Raw genomic sequence first — 11,683 nt, forward strand, 5'->3', positions numbered from 1 at the left:
TGGCAATCCCCACGTTTGAAAAAGAGACAGTATAATCTAGATACCAAAATCCACGTATATTCACAACAAAATTAAGTGACAAAGGTATTTCCACAAACCCCAATATACAAGTAGGAGGGGAAAAGTCACAAGATCTAAAACATCTGTGTGTTACTGACATCTGTGTAGAGGGGAAGCAGAAGGAAGCAATGAGGTTACCTGCTGAATCTAAGAATAGGAAAGCCATAAAACAGGCAATGGAAAGCATAGCAGGTAAATTTAAAAATACTAGCTGAAACTAGGAAAAGGTGAGTGAGTACAAGGGGTCAGTGTTAAGATCCAAGGCGTTCTAGCCCTACCTATGAACTTACAAAGCTGATTTACCAGGGCACCCTTTCAGCAAAGGCCAAACTGAGGAGAAACTTCCAGGAGCAGAATCAATAGTGAACAGGGCAAGAATAACAGAGAGAATAGAGAAGTGGGAGGAAAAGGTCCAGATAAAAAGTGACAGATGGCAATAAAGATAGAAATCTCAGCAAGCCACCATATTTTTGGCAGAACAAGAAAATAACAGAACATAGAGCTCTATGAAGTCAGAAAAGCTATCTGAAGCAACCTCCTTCTAAGAAACTTTAGAAAAACCACATTCACATAAAAATGAGCAACAGAAATGTACTTTGGTCAAATTCCATGCAAAGTTTATTACTGGGAAAAAAAAAGAGGGGGAGAGAGAATAAGGAGCAGAATCACACCTCTGGCAGACAATGAAAGTGGACCAGAAGACATGGCCAAAAGACAGATAAAAAACCCTTAACTTACTATTTTAAAGTGTGCTAAAAGACATAAAGAAAATGTTACAACATATGAAAGAACAACATGAGTAAATATTTTAAAAGTAGAAAATGAGGTGACAGAATTTAGGGAACAATCAGAAAATATAGTTCCAGAAATTTAAGAATAAAGTAAAGGAATAAAAAAGCAAATGAACTCAACAGGTAATGCCTTATTTCCTCTAAAATCAGGAACAAGACAAGGGTGCCTGCTTTCACCATTACTATTCAACATAGTTTTGGAAGTCCTAGCCACAGCAATCAGAGAAGAAATAAAAGGAATCCACATTGGAAAAGAAGTAAAACTCTCACTGTTAGAAAATGACATGATCCTCTACAAAGAAAACCCTAAAGATTCCACCAGAAAACTACTAGAGCTAATCAATGAATATAGTAAAGTTGCAGGATATAAAACCAATACACAGAAATCCCTTGCATTCCTATACACTAACAATGAGAAAACAAAAAGAAATTAAGGAAACAATCCCATTTCAATGGAAAGAATAAAATACTTAGGAATAAACTTACCTAAAGAAACAAAAGACCCATATGTAGAAAACTATAAAACTCTGATGAAAGAAATCAAAATGACACAAACGGAGAAATATACCATGTTCTGGGATTGGAAGAATCAATATAGTGAAAATGAGTATACTACACAACGCAAACTACAGATTCAACGCAACCCTATCAAGCTACCAATGGTATTTTACACAGAACTAGAACAAATAATTTCACAATTTGTATGGAAAAAAAAAAAACAACCTTGAATATACAATGGAGAAAAGAGAATCTCTTCAAGAAGGAGTGCTGGGAAAACTGGTCAACCACCTGTAAAAGAATGAAACTAGAACACTTTCTAACACCATACACAAAAATAAACTCAAAATGTATTAAAGATCTAAATGTAAGACAAGAAACTATAAAATGCTTAGAGGAAAACACAGGCAGAACATTCTCTGACATAAATCAGAAGATCCTCTATGATCCACCTCTCAGAGTAACGGAAATAAAAAAGAAAATAAACAAATGGGACCTAAGTAAACTTAAAAGCTTTTGTACAACAAAGGAAATGATAAGCAAGGTGAAAATATACCCTTCAGAATGGGAGAAAATAATAGCAAATGAAGCAATTGACAAAGAATTAATCTCAAAAATATACAAGCAGCTCATGCAGCTCAATACCAGAAAAATAAACAACCCAATCAAAAAGTGGGCTGAAGAACTAAACAGACATTTCTCCCAAGAAGACATACAAATGGCTAACAAACACATGAAAAGATGCTCAACATCACTCATTATCAGAGAAATGCAAATCAAAACCACAATGAGGTACCATTTCATGCCGGTCAGAATGGCTGCCATCAAAAAGTCTACAAACAATAAATGCTAGAGAGGGTGTACAGAAAAGGGAACCCTCTTACACTGTTGGTGGGAATGCCAACTAGCACAGCCACTATGGAGAACAGCATGGAGATTTGGTAACCGCCACATGACCCAGCAATCCCATTGCCGGGCATACACACCAAGGAAACCAGAACTGAAAGAAATACATGTACTTCAATGCTCATTGCAGCACTGTTTACAATAGCTAGGACATGGAAGCAACCTAGATGTCCACCAGCAGATGAACGGATAAGAAGTTCTATACATACACAAAGCTATAAAAAAAGAACTCATTTGAGTCAGTTCTAATGAGGGGGATGAAACTGGAGCCTATTATACAGAGTGAAGTAAGTCAGAAAGAGAAATACCAATACAGTATATTAACACATACATATGGAATTTAGAAAGACAGTAATGACGACCCTATATGCAAGACAGCAAAAGAGACACAGATATAAAGAACAGACTTTTAGACTGTGAGAGAAAGCAAGGGTGGGATAATTTGGGAGAATAGCACTGAAACCCATATATTACCACATGTAAAATAGATGACCAGTGCAAGCGTGATGCATGAAGCAGGGCACTCAAAGTCGGCACTCTGGGACAACCCAGAGAGATGGGGTGGGGAGGGAGCTGTCGGGGGTTCAAGATGGGGGGACACATGTACACCTGTGGCTGATTCATGTCAATGTATGGCAAAAACCACCACAATATTATAAAGTAATTAGCCTCCAATTAAAATAAATTAATAAAAAAACAAAAAAGATAACGCCTTAAAGAGAAACGGAGGTAACATGGAAATGTTAAAAATCAAAGAGAAATGAAAAAGTGACCAATATTGAGGAAGCAAAAAAAGTAAACACAAGACATCAGAATTCCTTAAAGAAAACAAAAGTGAACAGAACAAATAAAAAATTATTACTTGACACAACTTGTTTGTTCATACCACAATTATTCACAATAGTCAAGAGACAGAAACAAGTATTTCTGCTACCATGAGCTCTGAGGTATCTACTAGAGATGAGCTTCAGGTACAACGACAAAAGGATTAGTTGTAAGCATTAGGTATACAGTAGAAAAAACAAAATTAACTGAGCATTTAAAGAGAGTACAGTATGTATGCTACATGCTAGGACAATGTATTTATAGGACATTTTTTAAATGGGGAGAAAGCAGTTATAGGAATAGGAAATTCAAAAATATACTTAAAGTAAGCAAGACTTTAATACTGGTGGTGGGGCTACTAATATTATATTTGTATTATGTATCTGTATATATATTCATAAGCACTGGCAAAAAAAAAGTTGACAATTTGAGCTTCAATAAGAAGAATCACAAGGAACTGAAACCCATTAAAAATGTTCAAATCCATGTATTCATAATGTTTAAAAACAAACAGGTAACCATTTGAAGATGCAGGGAATCAATTCACTATTGTAAAAACTGGATAAACAACAACAAAAAAATAGTGCTTGATGGAGCAGCATATATACTACATTAGTATGGCAGAGGAATGATGCAAATTCCTGAAACCTTTTTTTTGCCACTGTGCCATATATGGGATCTTAGTTCCCCAACTAGGGATTGAACCCGTGCCCTGTGCAGTGGAAGCACAGGATCTTAACCTTTGAACCACCAAAGAAATCCCAACATTCTATATTTTAAACATGAATTTACCAAAAGGCAAACCTGTACCACTGAGTAACCAAAAGAGCAGATGAGAGGAATATGTGAAAATAAGAATTATATTACCACCATTTTTAACCTCAATAAATCAATGGATTTAGGATTTGAGCACCACTGCCCACTAACATCAAAAAGTGAAAATCTGCTTTCTTCTGTTGCTGTTCTGAACAATTCAATTCTAAAGCAATTCATCCAAGCAAAGTAGGTGTCCACACAGGATTGAGGTTGATGAGAAAAGTTTAGAGCTACAATGGCCCAGAGTAGAAGAGCTGCCTAGTTATCAGGCACTGATATCCAAATGAAGCAAGGAGGGCATCCATACAGAGAAAGTATAGGACAGGAAATAAGACTAAAGTGGAATAAGGAGGATATACAGATTGGAGAGGGAGTGTGATGTATAACTGAGGAAGTAAGCAAATCCATTAAGTATAACAGAAGGTATGTTTCTCATTATTGGGGAAAGGAGTTAAGATACATGGAAAGAGAAAACCAGAATGAAGTCTGTGATGCTGGAGTAGAACTGGAGTTATTCGTGTAAGCTCTTCACTTTCAACGTACATACCACAGTAAATATGATGTACCATTCTTCACTAAAAGGTACCAAGGCTTCCTGGGGAAATGGGTGACTTCAGAAACAGGGCAGGGATAGTAATCAATGAGACTAAAACACTTTATATCATAATGCAAAATAAGCGAAGTCCTCAAAAGATGACACACGGCTATTTCAAAGAACACAGAAGTCAACTTGAAATGCCTCCTGCTGGACAACTCTGAGATAATTCCACTATCAAATCTACTATTACATCCATAATCAAATTTCTCCAATTATCTCAAAAAATACTGTTAATGGCTCCCCCCCCCAATGCATTCAGTTGTCATTATTAACCTTCTTTAAACCATTTTTCTACTTTTATCACATGAACATTTATGAAAAGTTCAAACAAGCTGCTTTGTAAAATTTCATACATTCCAAATATGTTTTCTTACAATTAGATTAAGGTAGAACATTTTTGGTAGGAAGGCTTAATAAATAATGATGTGTACTTTCACAATACATTCCATTAGTACACACACAATGTTGGTTTATCCAATTACTGTAACACACTTCTGACATCCCCATGTTTCAAATTCAGAGAACACCTGGAAGTTATTCTTCTGGGCATATAAGACTGAGGCACAAACAAGAGTGAATAAACGGCCTCTGAGTCTTAAGAAATGCGATGCAATCAAGGCAACAGTTTTAAAGCAGCAAAATTCTCAGACAAGCACTTCACCAGAACTCAATCTCTGAACTTAATAGCTCTGTCAAGCAAATTTTCTTTGATTTTTTAATATCTAAAACATTATTATTCATTTTTAAGAGGAAGGACTGAAAACACCTGACTTATAGAAATCATTCAAATGTCTCTCAAGTGAAGAATGAACACTGATACACTGATGCTGTGGAATATTATTTAGCAACTAATAAGAACTATAGAAACATACAATAAAAATGGGTGAATCTCTAATGCATTATGTTAAAGAGGTCAGACTCAAAAGGTTATATAATTCCATTTACATGATATACTTGAAAAGGCAAAAGTATAGAAAAACATCAGTGGCTTCCAGAGACTGACCAAGTAGGAGAAGAAAACTGCTTACAAAGAGGTATTAATATAAGTTATTTTTAGGGGATGACAGACCTTTTTTATATATATGATGACTGTGGTAGTGGTTAAAGGGCCATATGTATGTGTCAAAACTTGCACAACTGTTCACTAAAAGGATCGATTTTACTATTATGTAAATTATATCTTAATAGAAGTATATACACATACATATTCAAAGAACCCTATAAACCAATATTAAGTGTAATAGTATTGAAATGATTTAGTATATACCTCTTTATCATCTTCAGATTTCCTATCATCCTCCTCTTCCTCTTCTTTCTCAGATTTCTCTAATTCCTTTTGTTCTTCTTTTTGCTCTTCTACTTTAAGCTGTTTTGTCAGTCGGGCTATTAACTGGGATTTTAAGCCCTTGGAACTAAGAGCTCGACTTTCTAATTCTTTTCGGAGATCATTTACCTAAACATACACAAGCATAAATACACAGAAAATGGAAACAGGATCATGAAATAAGGAATCATACAATTATCTTCTGTATGAGTTTTTAAAAAGTTTTGGTGAAAGGGAATTCTGTACAGCTCATAAAACATATGTAAAAATGCAAACTGACAAAACTATTTAAGTAATTTGCAACATGTTTTAAGATGCTTTCAAAGAAGTTAATGATCTTTGACCTAGAAATTCTAGTCTCTGGGAATTCAAAGAAATAATTTATACACAAGAAAAAAACTTTTTATATATTCTTTGTCACAATCCCTCCATCCAAAAATGTGAAGAAACAAAATATACAATAAAAGAGTAATATTAATACGTAAGGGAAAAAACAGTACATCATTTGAATGGTACAGTATAAAACATTTAAAAATAAATTACATGGGAAACACTATTATTAATTGAAAAGGATGAGATGGCAACTTTTTTACACAACATGATTAGAACCAGGCAAACACTTTATACCCAGAAAAAATAACAGAGGATAATACATCTAATTTTTAAGAAAGGTTGCTGTGTTTGAGTGACAGGCTTGAGTCATTTTTTATTCAGTATTTTATGTATACACTAATTTTTAAAATAAGCATGCATAATATTTATAGTCAAAGAAATACAAGAGAAGCCATCAGCTAGACAAAAATTTCTTAGGCTTAATCTAATCTTCTGAATCTACAGGATTCTATAATAAACCTGATGTTGAGGAAAACTGATGTTGAGGAGTAGTGCAAGAGTGTCAAAATTATGATATATATTCTCTACTTACTAAAAATCAATGTTGGCTTAAAAACTATAGTTTCATAAGAAAAACTCTGATTTTGCTGAGGACAGAAGTTAACCAAAAGGTCAGCTTTTGTATGTTAATAAACAGAAAGCTGCAAAGCAACCAAGTTTCTGTTCTACATAGAATTTATGTATGCGACTCTCTAGATCTACATTCACAGTATAGACCCAGAGATGCAAAAGTGTCAAAAGATAACAGGTCCAAAGACCTTGGGAAGCAAAGAAAAATTAGTTAAGTATTAACCAAAGATTTTCAAAACAGGGTCTTATATTACCTTCCTCCTAGTTCAGATGTATTATGAATCTACGTTTTACTTTTAAATTCATTTAAAAACTGGATAATCTTTTTCTATGTTTCATTCCTTCTCCTGGAATTTAAGTAAATTAAGTGCAGAAATTCCAACTCTTGGTCAGTTTCCAAATCAGAAAACAGTACTGCTCACACCATACACATATGCATATTACATTCACCAGATATTGGCTGAACTATTTAATTTTTGCACACACAAACACAACACAGAATTTTATATATAACCAGCGGACTTCATTTTTAATGACTTGTATCTAAAAAACTATTGTCTACAATATCCTCTATTCCTGTTCATAGATTTCTAATTAAATATCATTACTTTCAATGTTACCTTCATTGTCTTTGGGTCAAGTTTAGACCAATGGGTAGGAGTGGAAATTTCTTTAGCTTCACCATCATCCTTCTCTTCTTCATCCTGATATACAAAGTTAAGAATAGAATTACTATTCTGAAACCTTAAAATAAAGGTTAATTTATTTTTAAAAGTCTGTTGCTGATCTGTGCAAGGTCACAAATGTTTCAGATTGTCTTCTCCTAAAGTTATTATTTAGGCAAGTCCACGTACATACATTCTACCACTTTTAACTGATCACAAAGACACTCATCAGCCAATCAAAGCCAGATCTGTGAAACACAAAAGGGTGATAAATTACAACACAAAGGATATCAGGGATGCACAAACACTGCCGGTTCTCCACTAACCACACAGTGTGTGATCTTGCCCCAATTTTCAAACCACCCAAAGTTAAGACTGATTTAGTCAGACCTTTCAAATGTACCAAAGATGCCGCCACATAGCCTGAAATTTCAAATCTCTCAGACTTGTGGTTGTCCAATTTCAAATATCCATGACTAGAAATGATGACCGTGAAAGAGAAAATTTTTTAAATTTTAGAAAATGGCAAAATGTTTAAAATGGCTTAATACTGAATCTTGCTCAACAACTGGTCCCAGATTCCAGCAACTAGACCTATGATAAAAACAAAATTCTGTGCAATTTAAGCACAACTTATTTTCCTTTGAGGTCTCAGCACTCTTAATGTTAGCATAATAGACACATTTTTTTTAACAGGAAAGAACATACAACTATACTGCTGAAAGCTGGATTACCAGTCGCTGTTACCAGTTATGTTCCTCCATGTGTGTTTGTTATGTAGTGTGTGGTGTGCATTTGTGCCTGTGTTCCTGTGCCTGTGAGAAGCGGAAATAGAAAAAGGGATTAGCGTTCAGTGCCTGTTCTCCATCAGCCTCCTTGCGTTCACCCTGAAGCTTCTCGACCAGCTGCTGCTTGTATCCTCGGGAGAGGGTTTCCCACTCTGAGCGGGTGGGAAGGCAATGCCAAACATCCGGGAAAAATAAAACCACTGTCTCCACATGAGCTGGAACTGTACGCCCCTTGTGGGTCTCCTCAGGGCGATGGTAGCGAATCTCTGCAAAACGGTACCTGTTGCAAGGGAAGAAGCATGTTGGAAAAAAAATTCTAAAATACATTTTAAAGACCCTAGTTCACTTGTAGCACATCAAGTAAAGAAATTTTGCTGCAAGAACTTGAGGTTGGTCTAAAGAAAAAAAAATTATAGAAGCCATAGTTCCTCTTTTGGTACATTTGTACAATATTTTATGGTTAAAAGAAGAATATGTTCCCCAAGGCATTGTCAAGTTTGATTACAGAGCTAACCATATTTTAGAGAATACCTGAAGAAGCTGGATAGCTGTTCAGATTTCATGTGCTAAAAAAAGAATGTTCTCAATTAAATCACAAGAAATACACTAAAATACACAAGACAAATAAGCCTCAAGAGAAAATATGGCTGAACAAAAATAATCAGCAACTACATCATTTTATAACAAAAGAATTATAATGAAATGAAGTTCTCTCTTGACGATCTTCTCCAGCTATGCATGAAATGAAAAATATTTTCAACATACATCCAACTTCCAAGTACAGCGTAACAAAACATTATTTTCAGTTTATTTTTATTAGTTCTTAATCCTTTTCCCCCAAACATTTTTGGCACCAAATAAAACTTTTGCTACAAATGAACATTTTCCTTTGAGATTATCTGCATGATCAAGATTGCTAAAATACGGGGGGTGGGGGTGGGAGAAGGCTGATGGACAAGAACATCTACATAAACTATTAGAAAAACATTTCTAATCAAGAAATGAATTAGTACTTACCATTGTGTGCATACACTTAGATCAATGCCTGTCAGAGCCTTACAACAACGAATAGCAGTCTTAATCAACACAAAGGGGTCTTTTTCTGGGTCTGGTCCATCCAACGAAGGAGACCAATGGCCTCCAATGGCCATGGCTTCATCCTTGCCTTTCATGCCCACTAAAAACTAATTTAAAACAAAGAATCATTTACATGTATTATGTAATTTGTCAAATTACAAATTAAGTACTTGAAAAGGAAAGGAACAAACCTTTCCAATACCATTTTTACTACCTCTGGTATCTGTCAGTCAAGGAAGAGTTCAGTTCATCGTGTTCCACACTGCATTTCAGCAATGGAATAGGATTTACACATCATAACTCATCCTTCTAAAATATTTCCTCAGATAAAAAGTTCTTTTAAAGAAAACAAGCTATAATTCACACTTTCAGGGCATCCAGATACACTAAATCCACTAAGACTTTATTATGCTTCAAATATATAGCATCAAAACGACAGCTGAACTAGCGACATATATATAAGATACAGCCATAATCTGCAATGAGAAAAACACCTACATCATTGACTGCTATAACTATATTAAAATAGGTTATAAAACAAATCAACAAAATTTAAAAGGTAGTATTTTTAAATTTTATATATGGACAGAACTAAGCAAAGTAAATATACACCTCAAGTTAAAATAAATCTTTCAGTTTACCTTAACAAGTCTAGCAGGATGCTGAAATCCATCTCGAAGTTCTTGTGGGTCTTCAGCAAGAGCACATGACTTATGATACAAATCTTCCATACTAGGGCTAGCCATCAGCATTACCTATTATAGTCAAATAATTCAATCCTGTCAAAAGTCTAAAGTAATGTAAAAGAATGAGAAGCACTACTAATTATCCTTCCATAACATATATCTGAAGTTTTTGTTTTGTAAAAATGGAAAATGCTACAGCAGAAATGGTATTGGATACCTTATAATTATATAGTTTTAACTTTGGAAGAAAAGGCATTTTGATCTATGTTTATCAAATAGCAGAAAACTACTGACCATAAGCAATATACTCAACGTTATCCCAAAGACTAAAATATGGTGCATTTACCCAACAGAACATTTTATCTGGATCTATCAGAAGCCTTAGAACATTTCAAAAAGCTCAATAAAATGAACTTCATCTTCACGTTTTATAAGGTTCAAAATGTTGACGCAATATCACAGTTTTACAGCTCAAGAATTAAGGCAAAAAAGAGGTTAAATTAACAACCAAACAGAATCACGCAGACAAGAAGAAATCACAGGCTTTTAGGTCTTAAAACATCATAAAAACTTTCTGAAGATCAACTTCACATACACTCTTAATACGAATAACTGCTCAGAAATTTTAGCTATGTATCACAGAATACAAACCTTTGCACTGTATAAATGATCAGCATCTGGTGGATCAAGAATGGCCATATTTTTTTCTAAGGACTCTACTTCTCTGTGCATTACATAGAAATTGCAGTAATTTCCCAGCTGAAATGGTCTTGACAAAGGGAAAGCATCCACCCATGTAAACTGAGCATCAAAAAAGTCACTAGGTATATATAAATTCTGATAACGGCGCCTTAGTTCCATCATGTCACAACTAGGACTGAAAAACAGACATAAGTAGTGAATAAAGTGCCTTAACACCAAAGATTATGCAAAGCTTCACTCAATTCTAAAGCTATTATATATAATTTGACACAGTTAAAAGCCAGCTGAAAATGAATAGTCAACTATTAACGAGCTTTACATTTACATAGAAGCATATGAAAATGTCGTTTTCAAATACGTTTATTTATAGTTTTGAATAAATAGCACCTATGTGTTACCTTCTTTATTATTTGTGTATAGCTTAAAATTCACTTAGAGAAGACCCTTTGAAATAACTTCAAACCAAGTTCCAGAGAAGATCTGAACAAAATCAATTCTGCTTCAGTTGAAGCTGTATTTTTGAGAAAATTATGGTTCATACAGAATAAATATAAAGAAGGGATAAGAATAGTATCAATGAGTATGACAGCTCCTCCATCAGGCTTAAACAGTGTAGAAAAAAATAAAACCTTTATTTCTTCACATCTCTATATCTCTCTATTTAATGATTAAGATCCATACCTGATTTATTATGTAAAGAGAGGATAAGTTTCTTGTCTTTTAAATGTGACATACTGAATATATTTTTAAAGGATGATTTCCTTTTTCCTAAGAAACAGAACATTTGAAGGAGAGACACTCAAAAGTAAATCAATCTAGTAAAAAGGCTGAGATGTTAAAAACATAATGAAAAGTGGAAAATACCAAAAGTGCGTAAGATAAGAAGATTAACTACACTGTCCTTTTAAAAAACAAAAAGTACAAAATATGAGCTCTATGTATCTACAGGGATGTTTTTTCATTTGAAACCTAAAATATAGAATT

At 34.2% G+C, this 11,683-nt stretch overlaps 1 protein-coding gene across 3 annotated transcripts in view; it reads right to left on the bottom strand.

Annotated features, from left to right (window-relative positions):
* CCAR1 (cell division cycle and apoptosis regulator 1) overlaps window positions 1-11,683 on the bottom strand; it is a 44,643-nt gene that overhangs the window by 11,984 nt on the left and 20,976 nt on the right. For all 3 annotated transcript variants that reach the window (XM_018042355.1, XM_018042354.1, XM_005699120.3), the window contains 6 exons: window positions 10,649-10,874; window positions 9,953-10,066; window positions 9,252-9,418; window positions 8,304-8,514; window positions 7,402-7,485; window positions 5,762-5,947 (listed from right to left, as the gene is read on the bottom strand). In XM_018042355.1, the coding sequence (XP_017897844.1) occupies window positions 5,762-5,947; window positions 7,402-7,485; window positions 8,304-8,514; window positions 9,252-9,418; window positions 9,953-10,066; window positions 10,649-10,874 (988 nt within the window). The remainder of the gene's footprint in view (window positions 1-5,761; window positions 5,948-7,401; window positions 7,486-8,303; window positions 8,515-9,251; window positions 9,419-9,952; window positions 10,067-10,648; window positions 10,875-11,683) is intronic.

The sequence above is a fragment of the Capra hircus genome, chromosome 28 (assembly GCF_001704415.2).
Source record: "Capra hircus breed San Clemente chromosome 28, ASM170441v1, whole genome shotgun sequence".
NCBI classification, from domain to species: domain Eukaryota; kingdom Metazoa; phylum Chordata; class Mammalia; order Artiodactyla; family Bovidae; genus Capra; species Capra hircus.